This window comes from Bactrocera latifrons, unplaced genomic scaffold, assembly GCF_001853355.1.
Source record: "Bactrocera latifrons isolate USDA-ARS-PBARC rearing strain unplaced genomic scaffold, ASM185335v1 scaffold_603, whole genome shotgun sequence".
In the NCBI taxonomy this organism is placed as follows: domain Eukaryota; kingdom Metazoa; phylum Arthropoda; class Insecta; order Diptera; family Tephritidae; genus Bactrocera; species Bactrocera latifrons.
This window is the reverse complement of record NW_017537272.1, coordinates 87005-106286: the sequence shown is the minus strand read 5'-3', so window position 1 is coordinate 106286 and position 19282 is coordinate 87005. Positions and strand designations below refer to the sequence as shown.

Sequence of the window (19282 nt, the reverse complement as noted above, 5' to 3'; positions counted from 1 at the left end):
CAAGCCATCAGAAACACAGGGAATGCCTCATACATTGCAGCTCAAAACATCGATAAAATATATGGTAACAGTCAACATAAGCACAAGTGATGGATTAGTAAATGGTGCTACAGGGGAACTAATGCAGGTGGATACCGAATCGTCTGGATCTGAAAGCATAGTGGTGCGACTAAGGATGAAATTCGCAGAACCAAGAGTTGGAAGCTTTGTGCGTTCCAAGCAGCCGCATAGTCGCAATGCAGATGGGACACCAATCATGAGCGTGGTCCGATCCTTCCAATACAAGCGAAATGAAGAAATAACTAAAGAACGTAGACAGTTCCCTGTCACTCCAGCTGAAGCCATCACGATACGCAAAAGCCAAGGTGGAACGTACGCTCAAGTTGCGGTTCATCTAGATTGTAGAATTATCAGATCAGCTTTATATGTAGGATGTAGCAGAGCCACAAATGCTAATGGATTATATATAATGGAACAACGCCTAGATATTTATTACCAAAATGTAAAGAGTCTAAATAAGCATATTGCGGATATCAGATCAGATAAACTGATTTGTTCTGCTGATATTCTGTGCTTTGCTGAGACTTGGACTTTATCTCAAGAAGAATTTCCAATAGAGGGCTATAATCCTATTGCACGCCTTGATGGAGAAACTAGGTCATCCCCACGACGCCCGGCCAACGGCCTTATAATATACTCAAAACAAGATCGGTGCCCAGATCTATCAGAAGGATCATTATCAAGGAACATCACAGGTTCAGCAAACGTTTACCAACTGTTAATCGTAAACAATTCCACAGTTTCTTTATTACTTGTGTACAGGAACCCCACGTACAGACTGCCACAATTTAGAGAGCAAGTGGTGAATAATATCCGTCAGATAAATGAGCAGTTTAATGGACCATCAGTAGCTCTTGGAGACTTTAACATATGTCGCCTCACAGCAATTGTCGCTTTAGAGGCTCGATTACAACAGTTTGGTTTTCAATCTGCATGGAACAACGCCGCCACAACAAAACAGCAAACAGCAATAGATTGGGTATGGACAAACATGGATCCAGCAATGACCTCATGTATCACATATCAAACACCATATAGTGATCATGACTGAATATTTTTAAGTTTTAGAAAATAGATATGTTATATACATACGTAGATATACATACTATACGTTAGATTCAATATTATTATAAGTTAGTATGATAATATTAGGTGTAAGGCATAGTGTAATGTAATTTATAAATAAATATATATTATATTTGCTCTGTGTTTTTATAAAGCAAACTGTAAATATATATAGATGATAAATATGTACTAATATAGAAATATTATAATTTTTTCCCATTAAGTTTATGTTAGTAATAAATAAAATTTTAAACAACTATAAACGACTAAAAGATCTATTTTCTTTATTAAATAACCTTAATGTTTCTAGCAAACAACCCGGCTAAAAAGAATTAGTAAAATGTTACCCTTTGAATGAAAACCACTGGCCAGTTACGTCTTTAGATTTGCCTAAACCTATAGTTACTAAAAGAAATGCACATGTGAAGGGTATACTAGCTTCGGTACAGCCGAAGTTAACGTTTTTTCTTGTTTATGTTAGATATAGGCATATACTACATATGTCTTATCATATTTGCCATTAACTAATACAATATAATTATGTCATATACATCTCTAATTTAATTATTCATTACAATATTTATATTTATGTTCGAGATTAAAATTAACGAAACAATTAACAATCYCTATATTCATCGTATTAATGATATTTTTTAATACTAATCGAAACATTCTCGATTAATTATATTGAGATATTTTGCACTAATACCTTACATAYGATACAAACTCAGCGAAAGAGACGAAATTTAGTATACCCAATAATTAAATAGAGGAGAAGCCAACCAGAGGGCGAAAAGGATTCTATTAAGAGACTTATAGATCAACCCTCAGCTAAATCACATATGGGATACAAGTTAACTCACAATACGATTTTTACCATTTGTTTGATGGAAGGTGCTACACTTTGTTTAAAATTTTTTCCAATATCTTTATTTAGGTAATAGCAGCCCGCACGGGTATTAAAGAATCATTTTAAAAGTTATGATTTTTTTCACATTCTCCCACACATACTTTCTCGCTTTTGCGTGGGGTCATTAAAACTTAGTAAAACAAAAAAAAAAAATCGAAAATGAAAGCATTTTTGTATTATTATTATTTTTCTTAATCTTTATAAAAAGGTCTTTACTATATATTTTACTTTCTCTCCTCCTGAAAAATAATTTATTGAGTCAGAGCCTCACTGTAAACCATTACATCGAGTTTATTTTGTTCACTTTAAATTATCAGGAGAGTTACGATATGATCGTTTTGTTTAAATTAACATATATTGTTGTTATTCAGTACGGTTTGTAGTTTGTTAATTAAATAAATTTTTAGCATTGGAGCTATGTTTGACCGTAATGATAGATGATCTTCGTCTGAAAGAAAATAGATTTGCAAGAATTGTGGACTTTGGCCTGAAGATGGTAAAAGGCTACGTATTATATTATACACTTGTACCTCTGTTTTAAAAATAGGCATACAATTTTCTTCCCTTATTTCTTTGAATAAGGTTACTGTACCTACGTATGTTGTTTAAAAATGTACAGAATGTGTGTGATTAAAAATTTTTGACAGGCTAAGGCGGCTCCTATATATTGGGGAGATTGACTTTTTCAGAAGCACAGCCCATACCATTCGGTTCATCAGCCCATTTTTCGCCAGAACAGTTAGAACAGATCCTATTTGTGGCTCCGAGTTATAATGGAAGCTGTTGAGCATAATCAATATATGGGTCGTTTCTGAAAGTCAATCTGTTAATATTAGCTAAAACTTGATTAAGACCTCTTGTAGTTGTCTTATCTCTGATCATGAAGGCGTTGGAGACGCTCAGAGCTCGGCTCCCTAGTGAGAGCTTGTATTTTTTCTAATATTTTGTTCTTCATGCCGCTGCATACGCTCCGTACTCGACTCTCGAGCGCGTATTTGGGAGGTTCTGAAAATTTGTTCAGTAAGCCGCTGCGATCGTTCGATACTCGACTCCCGCGCGGGTACTTTAGAAGTCCTTAAGTTTTATTAAGCAAGCCTCTTCGAGCGCTCGATACGCGACACTCCGACGATTTTCAGTTTCTGATGAAGATTCTCTATCACGGCGTGTTTTTGATCCTGCCAACTATTTCCAGAAAGGTGAGATGTAGATCTTTTGGACATTTTAAAATGAAAAAAGGCAAACTAAAAAAAATTTTTTGCTTAAAGCTATAAAAATATAACTGAAAAATTATAATAACTACTTGAGTCACAAAGCTGTGTGGATGGTTAAAGGTTACAATATTATTATTGACTGAAAAATTAAAAAAAAAGAATTATTTAAAAAAAAAAAACTTTTAGTTTCGTTTGATTTACCTGCTATAATAAATAAATAAATAAAAATATTCTAACAAAATTGATTTGATTCCGCACCAACTGCGCGATTGATTTTTTATAGCGGTGGCATTTATACATGTACCAGTACCACCATCTTGTATCTTGTATGTTTGTTTACAGTTAATATCTTAATGAGAATTGTTGGCATATGTGAATATATTTTTTACTGAAATTAGTACCCTCAAATAGATCATTATGATATGGAAATTATGCAGTACTTCGAATAAATAATAATAACCTACACTTTTTTCACGGTTCAAGAGCTCGAACCTGCTCGGCMTCATTTTGAAAATGAAATAGCAAGATATCAAACCCCCATAAAAATTTCCAACTACAATAGCAATCGATTTGGCAGCTAGTATGCTGTGAACTTTTGCTTGTGGAGTTACCCCGTTATGGTACCGCCTATTTTAGCAGCTTGAGCGGCGAACATGCGCCGACCATGCGACATTTTTCAAATAACCTATAGTTTCAAACTTGGGTTATCTTTCGAATTTAATGTCAAATTGAACATTTATTATTACAAAACTAAAATAGTTAGACATCTGTTTTCGCGAGATTTTTGGTRGATAATTATATAGTCTGCAATGTGTTAGTCAATAGTTTTCGCAGCGTATGCGATTTAAAAARGTTTTTTGATCATTTTTTCACACCTCGGGTTACAGTATTGGAGTTTTAGTATGGATCCCTAACTTTTTTGAAAATCTAGTATAGCCTATGTTAACCACAGACAGTGTAGCTTCCCGACAATGAAATAATTTTTCAATTCCTTGAAGTACTTTCGGCGCCTATTTAATGCAAACAAACAAATCTTTCCTCTCCTATATTTTTTAGAGATTATTGTATTTACACCATGTAAATTACTACTCCGTAGCAAGGAAATTTATAGAATTATTGCCGAAACCGATAGTTCACTTCGACGGGAGTCCTAGCAGAGCCAAAGCAGAACAATGAAAAAGTATGTGCACTGCTCTGCTCGGAATTTTGTCAAGTGAAAAACTATAGCAGTAGCAATTGTCAAAAATAAAGTGCTGTTCTCCGCTTAGCCGTAGCGGTAGCAAAGAATTTAGAGCAATATGAGAGCAGAGCTAATTAAAATTTTGATGTGCTCCGGCTTTCGCATGTCTTTGATTTTTTTTTTGTGGCTATTTTCTGTCATAATTTTTGTTTCTGAATAAAAAATTATTATTATTATTAAATTTTTTGTTTGATGATTCTACCGGCTCACAAACCACACCACACCGTTGTTTTTTTTTAGATGAAAGGGTAGCTCTTGAATCTCTCCAGATCGAAAACGTCGGATCTTCTTTTCAAGAGTCTATAGAGCGAAGCGATGTCGCTTGGGAAGATCGAGCGGCTTCAGTTCTTGCACAAGGTGTGTTTTGTACGCTTTCAATTTAAGATGTCAATGTAAAATGCGCCAAGTCGTTCCATACGTCCGAGTTACTGTGAATCGACTCTCCACTATCTTCATGTACACTCTTAGCTACGGTTGCTATATTATGTTTACTGCGTGCTGGACGCGATCCGTTCGGTCGATTATTATGCAATAGTTAATCCTGGGTCTCAAGAAGGGTGATGGTGTTGCGTATATGTTCTGTAGACCTATTACGTTGACCGTTCAGTCGTAAGTTTTTCCATGATGAAATGCCAAACAATATTGAACAAAAAACCATAAAAGCTTGACAGGAGTCACGCGTGATTTGTCAAAAAAATGCGTTTGGAAGAAATACCTCTACTTAGATCACTCGCTAGTACATAAGAGAAATTATTAAACAAAGTTAAGATTTAATTGAAACAAAAAATCCATGAAGGTTATTATAATATTAGAGGCTGCTTTTAGGTTTTTATTGAAACTCTCAGCAACCTGTGAAGTGAAGCTTGCATGGAAGTGTCGTTTTCCTGTAGCATTTAACGCAGTGATTAATTTTTATTGCCCAGAAAATTCACGCAGGGTCTTGCACTTGGAATTTTCCCAAAATGTAACCCACGACTCACTTTTGTACATCTTTTAAAAGCCAGACAATTCGCTGTTGTTAAGGGTTTTAAGGTGTTTTTTTGCTACTCCTACTAGGAGGGGAAGAAAATGACAGAGTGTAAACCAAGAGAATATGAGTTAACCTATCGATAAAATCAGTAATCTGTATAACATAAAAAAACATAACTCCTTTTAATCAAATTAGTGTGTATTATTTTTTCTTATTTTAACATCACTTAACTGAATTACTTAAATACAGGTGTTCACATTATAAAACTTTTTCATAGCGAAGAAAGAAACAACCTAAGCACTTTCTTCGTCGCGTCGAAAGTATCCCTCCCAAGCGCACTTACTATTACTAGCCTCCAGGTATTCCGGAATGAACTTCCACAAGATTTTGCACATCTCTCCTCAAACCATCTAGACCTGGCAACTGTTTAGATATAACCAGGCCAAACGCGTAATCCAACTCCCCATCATCTAATGGAGGAACAGGTATGTCTTGTGCTTGAGGTGTCTAGCTCCGACCTGGGAAATAACGAACTTAGCATATCCTCCCTCTTACGACCCTGGCAGATCCTATAGACCTGACACGCTCTTCTTTAATTTTAAGTAACAAATTTTTGTATTCCCTCTTCGCATAACCAAACCAATATTTAAGCTGGGACAGCCTGTTTGAATTGGGTCGTCAGGCGTGTTGAAACTTACGTTTTACGCGTCCAACACCTAATTTTCCTAAACATGAAAATTTCACACATACTAAGAGCCCTATTATTTACTCCCCAAACTACTTCATAAAAACGAGAAAATTACTCATGCTCTCCTAGCAGTATAAGACACGTCACCAGAGTTCTAGACGTGCGTACGCTCCGAGGTTCTAACATCGACTCGGACCACTATCTTGTTTTGCAGTCAAGGTTCGCACTCGCCTCTCTGCAACAAAAAGCGCACGTCAGCAAACACAAGGAAGGTTCGACGTCGAGAAACTGCAATCACAACAGACAGCTGAACGATTTCCTACTCAGCTTGCACTCCTGCTCTCTGAGAGCACTCATCATCAACTCGGTATAAGGGATATATCCGGCGGAATTTCAAACTACATATGCACAGCTGCTACCGAAACCATTGGTTTTCCGAAAGTGCAAAAGAACAGCTGTTATGACGAGTGCCAGGAGAAGGCAAGCCCGATTCGCCAATCGATGACGATGAAGCAGACGTTCCATTGCCCGACCATGGAGAAGTTCGAATAGCAATTAACTGCCTGAAGGACAACAAAGCAGCGGGGCCTGTTAATTGCCGGCCGAGCTATTCAAACACGGTGGCGAAGAACTGATAAGGAGTATGCATCAGCTTCTTTGTAAAATATGGTCGGACGAAAGCATGCCCAAAGATTGGAATTTAAGTGTGCTATGCTCAATCTTCAGAAAAGGAGACCAACAATCTGCGCCAACTACCGTGGGATAAGCCTCCTCAATATCGCATATAAGGTTTTATCGAGCGTATTGTGTGAAAGATTAAAGCCCACCGTCAACAAACTGATTGGACCTTATCAGTGTGGCTTTAGACCTGGCAAATCAACAACTGACCAGATATTCACCATGTGACAAATCCTGAAAAAGAGCCGTGAAAGGAGAATAGACACATACTTTTATGCAGCGACATCTGAATTTGGTGTACCCGCAAAACTAATACGGCTGTGTAAACTGACGTTGAGGAACACCAAAAGCTCCGTCAGGATTGGGAAGGACCTCTACGAGCCAAACGAGGTTTCAGACAAGCCGACTCCCTATCGTGCGACTTCTTCAACCTGCTGAGAAAATAGTTCGAGCTGCAAAACTTAATCGAGCAGGTACAATCTTTATGAGAGTGTACAGCTGTTGGCGTATGCCGATGATATTGATATCATAGGCGTCAACACCCGATGTTCTGCTTTCTCCAGACTGGAAACAAAACAAATGGGTCTGGCAGTGAACGAGGGCAAGACAAAATATCTCCTGTCATCAAACAAACAGTCGTCGCAATCGCGACTTGACGCACACTTCACTGTTGACAGTCATAACTTTCAAATCGTAGATAATTTCGTCCATATTGGAATTAGCATAAACACCAACAACAATGTCAGCCTGGAAATCCAACGCAGCATAACTCTTGCGAACAGGTGCTATTTCGGACTGAGTAGGCAATTGAGAAGCAAAGTCCTCTCTCGACGAACAAAAACCAAACTCTATAAGTCACTCATAATTCTTGTCTTGCTATATGGTGCAGAGGCTTGGACGATGATAACAACTGATGAGTCGACGTTTCGAGTTTTCGAGAGAAAAGTTTTGCGAAAGATTTATGGTCCTTTACGACGACATTAAAAGACAACGGCTACCCTTGAGTTAGGTCAGGTTGTCCGTTTGGTTAAAACACTCCAGCTCTGAAAGTATTCGACGCTGTACCCGCCGGGGGAAGCAGAGGAAGAGGAAGACCTCCACTCCGTTGGAAGTACCAGGTGGAGAAGGACCTGACTTCGCTTGGAATATCCAATTGGCGCCACGTAGCGGAAAGAAGAAACGACTGGCGCGCTGTTGTTATCTYGGCTATAATCGTGTAAGCGGTGTCTACACCAATTAAGAAGAAGGTTCTTGACATTTCAGAAGTTAGATATAAAATCCTTGAATTATACGAATTTGTGGATAATAATTTTACAAACGATTAAAGCGCCGACGTAACTGGCGAACGAACGAAGAAGAGGTGGATACATTTTTTCTAACGGCAGTGAGAAATTATCAGAATCAATGTGTACTGGAAACATTTCAATACTAAACGAGAAAGCGCCAAGTTCTACAACTGTTCCGGCCAATGTAAATAGCTGCAATACCAGGCGGCAATGGGTAAGACACCACAACATGGAATTAGTAATACAGCGATGACAATAGGGTTACCACCTTTGGGAATTACGACTCAACGTGAATGGAAGCGAAGTACAGTCCACGAAATCATTCAATTGTTATCTGATTTTGACCCATTGCAAGGAATGTTAACTGCGGAGCAATTTATAGAAAAGGTAACGCAACTACAACAGGCATATAGTTGGTGTGAGCAAGAAGTTTTGTTAGCAGCTCAGTCTAAGCTAAAAGGCGTCGCCAAAGAATGACTTGACGCACAAAATGTGTACTAGCGTTAGTCTGTTTTCTTAGAAGTATTCCAACATGATTTCCAATTTACAATGAGCGCAGCAGAGGTGCACACGGAAATGTTGAAGCGCAAACGACGGGTAAATGAGACATTAACGCAATATTATTTTGCAATGTTGTGCAATGTGCAATGGTGCATAGTGGCAGGCGAGGTATGATTGACGAAGCGTCAAATGCGTACATTACTGGAGAGTTTAACGATAGTAATTTAACCGAACTCTTATGGCAATGAGTATAGCAACGTGCAATGATTTGTTGCGGTCACTTGAGGGCTTGTCAAATTTGCTATCGTCACCAAAGAATATAGAGAGTCATACGAATTTCAAAGATTATTCTGCACAAAAAACGAATACGGGCAAGTATTTGCTTAAATGTTACAATTGCGTAAAACTAGGTGCAGTAAATGCAACTATATGGGTCACAATGCACATTCCTGTCGTTCCAATAAGCCAACAATTGCTAAAGTTTTAAGTGAGAATGTATATCCACCACTAATGTCAAACGTGGAATTAAACGGTCAGCAATACTTAGCTTTTATTGACACGAGCAGTGATACGTCGGTCATAACGGAGTCAAAAGTTCCAGCCAATGTTTTAAGAAGGCTTGCATTAAGAAGTTTGAAGGTTTTGGGTGTGCAACAGTTTATAGCAGAGCAGATATCGATGTCGAATTACAAATAGATGGATGTAAAATAAATACGATGTTGCAAGTAGTACTTGAAGAATTTAAGCCATACGATATGTTTATTGGACGAGAAGATTTATGCCACAAAGATTGTACCTTAGTTATTCAATCGGGCAGCATGCAAGTACTGAGGAAAATCGCGGAAAATTACGAAATTGACAAAACATTGGATGTTGACGAGCTAGATGATGTATGTAAGTTATTGCAAAATTTCGACGATTGTTTCGCATAAGATATGGCAAAGCTGGGACGATGTAAGACTACATGTATGGAAATTCAGGTGAACACCGAGAAGCCAGTTGTAGGTAGACAATATCAAGTGCCTTTTATACAATGACCAGTATAGGCAACGCTTATTAACGAATTGTTGTTGTTAGCAGCTCCAGCTGTAATTGTAAAGCAGGCGAATGGAGATGACAGAATGTTTGCAGTTTCCAATGCCAATTGTAGAGGCGCAATTGTCAAAACTTGGAGCAAACACATTTTTCACGACTTTTCATATGACGGCGGCATACTACAAGATTCCATTGCATGAGGACAATTTAATGTCATTTGGATTACGAAATGCTCCAATGGTTTTCCAAGAAATGACAATTCAACTTATACGAGGTTTACGAAATAGAAACAAGATTATAAGCTACGTTGTTGAACCAATTATTGCAACCAAAACGGTTAGAGAAGGGGTAAAGGTGGTAGCCGATTTTTTGGATATAGTACGGGGCTTAACAAATATACGAAACTTTTCCACATCCGACCAAAGCTAGTGAAGTAAGACGATTCTTGACAAGATTCTACAGAAAATTCTTCCCAGACTACGGGCGCACGGCAAATTAAAGATTATTTAAATGGACAGACGAGCATGCAATGGCGTTCGAAAAATTGAAACGAGCGCTTCCTAATCAACCAGTACTAGTTTCATACGATTGAACGAAATTTGTGAAGTGCACACTGATGCCAGTTCCATAGGGTTATCAGGGATTATGCTTCAACTAGAAGGTGACAATTGGAAGCCAGTTCACTACTACAGCAGACGATGTAATGCAGCCGAAGCAAATTATCCTTCACAAGAACTAGAAGTTTTAGCCATTGTCGAGACGCTTGAACTACATACTACATGTTTATCTATTGGGTTCTCCATTTATTGTACGAAYGGATTGTAATGCGTTGGCAACGACTAAAGCTTCTGCACCACTTAGACCACACATTACCAGATGGTGTTTGACTGTGAATGTAAACATCGATCGGGTTCGAAAATTCAACATGCCGACACTCTTAGTCGAGGGCCAGTTGAGACCACGACTAGTTTAAACATCATAGCAGACAAAGTATTGTAACAACATAAGTAACGGGAGAATAACTACCGATGAAGCTGCGATTAAACAAATGAAAACTGATTATAGATGCACAACAACCGATTATTCCGTACGGTAGTAGATCAGTTGAGGCTAGCAGTTGTAAAAGTGGTAAGATGGCGAGTCGTTAAGTCATGTCACGACGACGCAGGACATTTTTCTATATATACTATATATACAAGCATGCGATGAATGTTGTTTAAACAAAGTTAAAGGAGGAAAAGGTGGAAGCCAAATGCCCTTAAGCGACATTTTGCCGATCCCACTTAGGTATATCTTTATGGACCATGTGGGACGATTTCAACGCAGCAAGTCAGGGGTTTCATACGTATTTGTAATTGTTTGTGGTTTTAGTAAGTATGTAATATTAAAAGCTGTTCGTAATACTAAAACCGGACCAGTATTGAAAACACTTGAAGACTTGAAGGCAACCACAAAAAATAACGTCTGATCGAGGTACAGCATTCACTTCTAAATAATTTCAGGAGTACATCGATAAGCATGGTATTCAATATAATAAAATTGCTGTACGAACGAGTAAATAGTACTGTCCTCAATGCTTAATGCGTCCAGAACATGGGACAATGACCTTTTAAACATCCAATGGTGTATAAATTCTCAACGTAATGTGGTCACCAAATTTACACCATATGAACTCGTGTTTCATTTTAATCCCAGAGACGTAACTTACAACAGGATGATACAAGCATTACACGATGAGGATAGAGGTAACGTAGAATGTCGATAACATTAAACGAGAGAAGCAGCGAACAACATCATGGAGGAGAGGACTAAATGGAAAAACCGTTACGACAAACGACATCGGGCACCACTAAAATACGATATCGATACGATTCAACGCATACACAAGACATTATTGTAACACTTGTAGTGTAGATCATATGATACCATGGTGTACATTGAGCCCTGGGTTAGATGGCGTCGATGAAGACGAAGAATTTTCCTTGCAGGACAAAATGTAAGGAGAGGTCGAGCTGTCACTGACAGTTTAATCGAGTGAAGGGCATTTGTTAACAAGCATTCGAGCGAGCAATTGGAGTAGTTGTTAGCAGGAGCTCGAAAATAAATTTAATTTTCTTTTGAATAAACATTATTAAACGAATAATAATTTAAAATAAAGAGATTGTGCATTCTGTTAAGGCTTTTAGCCTCACCACCTCACATCACTCATTCGCTTAATTCCTCGCCTAGACTGTGGCTTTGGTATCCGAAGGAATGCCGGGATACTTTACTAAACATCGAAGACGAGGTATCTGTTCCAGCCCTAGAATTAATTGTCTACTACTCGCAAATAAAACCACTAGATGTAGCACCTACCTGCCTCCAATAGAGCGAGCATCAGTTAGTCCGTACCTTCCAGGACGACATTGATGCTACCATGAGAGTCCACTTTCCAGTGACAACTGACCATCCTCTAACCTCGAACCATTCCCCCTCGTAGCGATCGTATTGCTAGCGCCCGCTTTCTTCGTGCCCGTTAGATTAGGAAATTGCCGTCATAACTTTTAATTTGGTATGAAAATGTATGCACACATTTTTGAAGCTGTTTTCTACTTTCGTCAGCTTTGCGCTCGGTTCGGTTTTGAGCGACCACTTTGCAACACCCTTAGGATCTCAGGAGACAAAGCGTAATAAATACACACTGATTTTTTTTCATTGTGTTATAAAATAAAAAAAAAAAAACATTTGTCTTAAAATAGTCAAACTTCAACCGTTAATATCTTTAAGCGTTTACGAAAATGTCGCGACAGACATATTCAAAGAGTATTAAATTACTTACAAAATGTACAAAATAGTTTCAAGTAGTTGGAAGCGAGGTAGTATGAATTTCTATGTGATAATAAGAAAAAATAGAAAACTAAGTGAAATAATAGTATCAGCTTTAAATAAGAACAACCAATAGTAATTACTCATTTTTTTTCAAGTATTTAAGATGGAACCTCCAAGAGACAAATGGAACTTCGTTTTGTTAATTTTCGTAGTACATGGAATTGGAACTTTAATGCCGTGGAACATGTTTATAACTGCGAAAGAAGTAAGTTAATTTTGACTACTGTATAACACTGAAATAGTTTTAAACCTTATAACTTTATCCAGTACTTTGTCAACTATAAGCTGGGAAATTCAACTTATTCATCGGTATACGCTTCGAATTTTTTGCAGTATCATAACTTTGCAGCACAAATTCCTAACGTAGTATTTAATTGGTTAAACATTTTTGTTAATTTAGGGTAATTTATATCGAATACTTATTATATAGTTTTACTAGATATTTTTTACTTTTCAGGGGCGATTTAACTACCCGCATAGTTTTCAGCATTTTACTTGAATTAGCCTTATTCATACTAACAGTTATTTTAGCTATGGTGGACTCATCAGATTGGCCCGGAGTCTTTTTTTGGACAACTATGATCACAGTTGTTCTGCTAAATAGTAAGTGGCTAAGTAAATTTTAATCTCACTTATTATAATATCTTTTTTAGTGGCTGGAGGTATTTATCAAAATACTATATATGGAATGGTTGCTACACATCCGGTCAAATATACTGGTGCAGTTGTATTAGGATCTAATATATGTGGATTATTTGTTTCTATACTAAGTATAGCAAGTAATTCCATATTTTCATCAAAACGGACCGCAGCGATTTACTATTTTATCACAGCAATGGTGGTTCTACTTGCTTGTTTTGATACATTTTTTGCATTGCCGTTAAATGTAAGTTCATTAATATTTTTTTTTACTATATATTCGAGTAATATGTATTCAAATATACTTAATTAACACATTATAATTATTATATGAGTGCTGTGAGAAGCTATATGCCGATATCACTTAATTGCTACCGAACGTTGCTAACCGAATTATTTTCGCTTTATTTTAGTGATATATCGGCTAAGACTGTAGATCAAAATATTGATTTACTGATCTTTGAGATCTAACTATTTTATACTCGATAAAGTACGAATTTTAAGTAATAATCGAAAGCAGATACATAAATAAATTTAAAACTAATTTGGACTAGGAGAGGTTTAATTGAATTTCAATTATTTGTAAGCTCCAAATGTTTTATACTTGAATAAATACCAAGTTTCACCAAATCTTCCCTTAATTTTGCTAAGTTCTGATGGGTGGTAAACTAATTTGCGCATCTGCTATAACAATTTTCATAGAATGCTAGGGAATCATTTAGTGGAGGTATATCGTGATTCTCATACAAGTTAAAAAGTCTTACAAATCGTTTAAATGCATTTAGACAAAATTCCAAATTTAAAGTTTTCGAAGATATTAATTTGTCATTAGCAGATTTAATATAAATACAGAAAAGTTTGAGAGAGCAAGTTTATAAAAATAAATACAAAATTACATACATACATACATACTTATACAATTACTTGCCACGCTAATATATATGTCCCATAAAAAAAAAAAACAAAATTTCAATATAATATGTGCATAAGGTGCAACGTAATATCTTAACTTATCGACAGAAAACATAATTGGCATACATACATATGTACGTATGTACTTTATTAAATAAACATACATATGCTTGCACCAGTGCACATACAAAACACCAATTTCCAATTCCGTTTTCGTTTTCTCCTCTAAGAAAACCGTATGATTATGGGGTATAAAATCATATTGGATACTACATTTTAAATTATTAAATTATAACTCATTCAAATATATAAGGGAACTGTGGGACGGCAGGAAAACGCGTTTAAAGATTGAAGTCACTGAGTTCCGTAATAATTTGAATGTGATAGAATGTTTATTACACTGTATACTATCCGATAATGCAACAAACAAAATTGATTTTTCGAAAATTTCACGCAGTCTGGGGCGGTTGTATCCCTTAACTAGGACCAAGTGGTCGCACTTATTATAAACTTACAAGAGTTTTTTTTTTTTGTTATTTTTTTCTGTTTTATGAATGAAGCGAGTTTGCCTATTGAAAGTGAGCTTGCGTTCATGAACAGATGTGAAAATGGGTTTTGTTTTAATGAATACCACTGTATAACTTTTATTTATAGAATAAAAAACTACCGGCACTCACCTTTTGGCGAATTCGAACGAAAAATTATAAATTAAAAGTGTAGGCGGTTAACTAACGTGCCCAGTCGAGAACAAAAGAGACTGGGCGGCGTCCGTCAGTCCCTTTTGTTAATCTTGTTTGGTGTAATCATGTGTGTTGAATTAGTAATGRKKTGCRCGTGATGTGGAAGGTATGATGTGTGTGGTGATGCGGTGTACATGATGACGATGTCCTGTTTCTGACGGTATGCACGATTCATCCTGCATGCGCATGTGCCGCCATTGTTACCAGGTGCGGAACCTGCGGGATAGGACGCCTAAGTACTAAACCCTAACTCCGTCTCCTCTAGCTATTTATTTTTCCTTGCGGGACCGGCGCTAGGCATTTCTTCACAAGGATCACCTATCTATTGCTCTTTCTTTGCCATTCTTTCCGTCTAAGTTCTATTAGGGCCGCCGCGCTCCATTCTCTAACAAAGTTCCACACCTGCTGGAAACATAGTAAATGTGGTACAATGTTTTCAGGGGTTAGCCGCTCTGAAAGTAGTTTTTCTAGTTCCTCTCGTTCATCTTTATAACGGGGGCACAAAAAGAAAATGTGCCACCCGTTTTCATTCCCGTTTCCACAAAAAGAGCACTCAAACCCATCGTCATGCGTTCGTGTCTTCTCTCTACCCATATTTGCACGTTTCGGATCAACGTGTGTGTCCATCTGCCTTTTGTTGTTTTGTGCCATCGTTTTTGCCACTCATTAAGGCTGGTTTGTCTTTATTGCTATTTTTCTTGATTATTTAGTCGTCTGCCCGCGTTTTTCGCTTTATCATACATTCTCTTCCATTGGCATAATATTTGGAGACATGATACCTGTAATAATTCCAGACACTTCGTGTGACACAGTCCGGAATGCGCACACTATCCTGATTGCACTTAACCGAACTTTCGCCGCATTCGCATACGTTTTGTACAGCAATGCTGGTCTCCAGGTGGAGGCGGCGTACATTAGAACTGATTGGCTAACTTGTGCCAAAAGACCGCATCTGTTCTGACCTATATGGCCATAATTCCACTTAATGCAGCCGTCACCTTTGCTGTTTCTCACATACTCTCACGATGTGGGTCTGATAATTTAGCCTCGCGTCAATGATTACACCCAGATATTTCAACGACTGTTGCGTTGGGATATTGTAACCATCAATGTTATGCGTAGTCGCCTCTAGTTTTTTCCTACTCGTTATCAGCACCGCTTCGGTTTTTGGAGTGCTAACTGGAGCTTTGCTTTCGTTAGCCATTCTTTCATTTTAATCGCCGCGTGATTGCACAAGTACTCTATCTGGCTTTCCACTACCGTTACTGCTATATCATCAGCGTACCCGATTATATGTATTTCTTTGGGCACCGCTTGTTACTATGTAGTTTTTAGGATCTTTTTCTGTGTCATATAGCAGTAATCTGTCGGAGAGGTAGCTGGATATGATCCTCAGCAAGTAGAGTGGTGTCTTCTTTTGTTTTAGGGCTTCCATGATGTGTGGCCAATAGGCCGAATTAAAGCCATTTTTARCGTCGAACGTCACTACCGCGCAGTATCGTTTGGAGCCATATAGCAACCTGGTCCTTTCAATAGCCTTGCTTGCGACCTCTGTTAACTTTTTTGTGGCGCCTATTGTTTGCCTGTGTCTTGGGAAACCATATTGGTTTTCGGCTAAGCCCGGCGGTTCTCTTTCTGGATGTTGCTCTAGCCGGACACAGATTAGACGTTCCAGTATTTTCTCCATGGTGTCCAGCATACATAGTGGTCGGTAGGAGCCTGGCTTCCCTGATGGTTTATTGGACGTTTGTATAAGCACTAGCCGCTGTTTTTTCCAGATCTTAGCGAATACTCCCTATCATAAACATCGCATATAAATTTCCGTAAACGGGGTAGGTTTATGTTTAATAGCCAGTTTTGGGGCCTTATTCGGGATGCCATCTAGGTCTGATGCTTTAGTATTTGCGAATCTCTCCGCTGCGTTTGTAGCTCCAAATTCTTTTATTTCCTGCCTYTATATTGGCTGTAAACTAGGGCATGTAGGCGCTTGTCCTTTAAAGTTTTTATCCTTGTTGCAGAGCTCTTTAAAATAACATTCTTGCTTTCTTGAGTTCATTTCACTTTCATTTGTCGTTCCCTTTGACACTGGCACCTTTGTGGCATTCACTTCTTAGAGCTTCAATACCCTCATTCCACCAGTATGCCCGTTTCCTGTAAGTGCCTTCAGAAGAGTTTCTCCTCGCTTATTTGTGTATGTGCGACTCCACTTCACTGCCCATGCATTGAAGTCACGTGCCACTACGTTCATTGTGGTGTTCGACACTTCTAGTACGAGGTTATCAATTATTACGATGTGTTGAGTATGATGTGTGTGTATGGTGTGTGGTGTAGCAGTGTTATATTGTGAGGAGGGTCAGAAGCTCATTTAGCCATCCCGGCCGCCCCAGGCGACTGTTTAGCATAGAAGGCGCTGCAGCTGTTGCAGCATTTCCACAACGCTGCTCAGTCCCGTGTATCGACGAGGTGGTGGTCCAGGCTGCCGACGCCRCAACTAGGTTCCACTCAGCTGATGTACGACACGAGCAGCGGGATAAGCGGCCGCGATGGATGGGTAGCCGATTCACTTCGCGTATCGAGGTGTGATGCGGCCTGTGACAGATTTGGCTCAGCCCCCTTGACTCACACTCTGGAGTCGTATGAGTGTGCGAAAGGGCGTTGTGACAATGCCCGTTTGTCTTGCTGCCGTTACAAGGGTCGCATACCAGTAAATATGATGATATCGTCGGTGGCAGTCGGGTGCCACCACGAGGTACGAGTGCAAGTACCGTTGCAGGCGCGGTTGCAGCTACAGGTGCTGGCGTTGTTACCGGTGCAGCGGCCGGTACTGTTGCATCTGCAGTAGCTGTAGGCCCGGTGTGTGGCACATTGGAAGCCGCCCGAGCGGTTGGCGTGGTTGCGACTGGCGTTCTACATCCATGTTAATCTGTTTAGAGAAGATTGTTGATTATAAATTTCTATCAGATAAGTAGACATGGTGATTGTGCCACGATATGTGACATGAATGTGTTGTCGTATTGATCGACCATTTTTTGTTAATGTTCTAGGTTATTTTATACGGTGTGTTAATTTGAACCGTTGTTATGGGCGCAGTTCTCGTTTTATTGTTAAATTTAATGATTTTGTTATATCACTTCACGAGCGGTCTGGTTAACGTTCCGGTTTGCATATGGAGGGGGCAGACAATCGCCATGGATGAGGACACATTCTCCAAGTTTGGGCGCATTTTCTGTAGTTTTCCATCGGTACCTCTTGTGGAGGTCCTTGAAATAGTCTTCTTTTCATCGGCGACTGCAATTTTAATTCTTTCCCATCGATTTAATAGGGATAGCGACTCTACGCCTGGCTCAGGAATGCCCTGAATGGGTGCTGCTTTTAGAAAATGCTCTGGAGTTAAATCGGTGAAATCTTAGTGGTCATTTGAGAGTACTGTGAGTGACCGTGAATTGAGAACGGCTTTCGTTCGATTTAATAACGTCGTGAACTCTTCATAATTGAATTTGTAATTTCTTTAAAATTTAATTTCTTAAATTTCTTAATTTTTACAGCTAATTCCCATAAACCGCCTATATGAGGAGCGCTTGGGGTTATAATTTGCCAATTGATACCTTGGGAGGGGTACTTTTTTACCATGTCGGTGACATCTGTTTTAGGAAATCACCAAACTGCTTCTCTGCGGCTCGTTGAGTTGGGTAATCACTCAATATTTTGATGGGTAATCACGTCGAAGCTCCGTCGCTCAAGGTGTACCGCCTTTGTCGTGAAACATACAAAGCCTGCAAAATAGACTTTCATGAGACGTCTTTACCTGAAAAGGCCAAGCAAAATGTGTGGTGAAAGGCAGAGCGAAATTGCAGCGTTTAGGTGGAAGTGCTGCCATAACCTGCGTTCGCATCTTCTGTTTGTGCATAGTGCAAATCTAGCACTTCTTGATTTGCGGCTTAATAGTCTTGGGGCATCATGTGTTGCATGAGGCGATGTTCGGCGTGTAGCATTAAAATGTAGATGTAATTGAGGAATAATGTAGCAAATGGTTACCTCTCTGGAATTGTTATGGGGTGACGTTCGTTGCTTGAATTAGCAAGCTCACCATTGGCATGAAGCAGACCTTTCGTCTCCAGAAATGGAACTAAGAGTGAGTTATTTTTGTCAATCGGTTTTGACTCTCTTAGTAAATGCGCGTTCGTTTTTTGTAAGTCTTGATATGTCAATGTATAGCTTTGGGGATAAGTTGCTTCTTTATCTTTAAGTTTAAGCCGCTCTAAGGACTTGAGCATATAGGCGACTACTCTGAGGGCTCGGGAGAACGGTGAAAATCGTTTAAGGATGTAATTATCATCCAATATTGGGTGATAGGTGTCGCTTTGTGGATATTTTGGGGCAATTATGTTGCGCATTGGCGATTGTGGCTAAGAATCGGTAGATTCTCTTAACTATCCGGGGCTATTCCACCATAGGGTGGTGGTGGCGAGATGTAGGGGT

General features: G+C 38.7%; 1 protein-coding gene across 3 annotated transcripts in view; it reads left to right on the top strand.

The window, feature by feature from the left end:
- The window catches only part of LOC108975070 (equilibrative nucleoside transporter 1-like), a 97966-nt gene that overhangs the window by 7926 nt on the left and 70758 nt on the right, over positions 1-19282 (top strand). For 2 of the 3 annotated variants that reach the window (XM_018943338.1, XM_018943340.1), the window contains exons 2-5: positions 12608-12717; positions 12780-12913; positions 12970-13115; positions 13166-13398. In XM_018943338.1, the coding sequence (XP_018798883.1) occupies positions 12608-12717; positions 12780-12913; positions 12970-13115; positions 13166-13398 (623 nt within the window). Of the gene's footprint in view, positions 1-8293; positions 8323-12607; positions 12718-12779; positions 12914-12969; positions 13116-13165; positions 13399-19282 lie in introns of those variants that run through there. The other variant, XM_018943339.1, reaches the window with a different exon arrangement.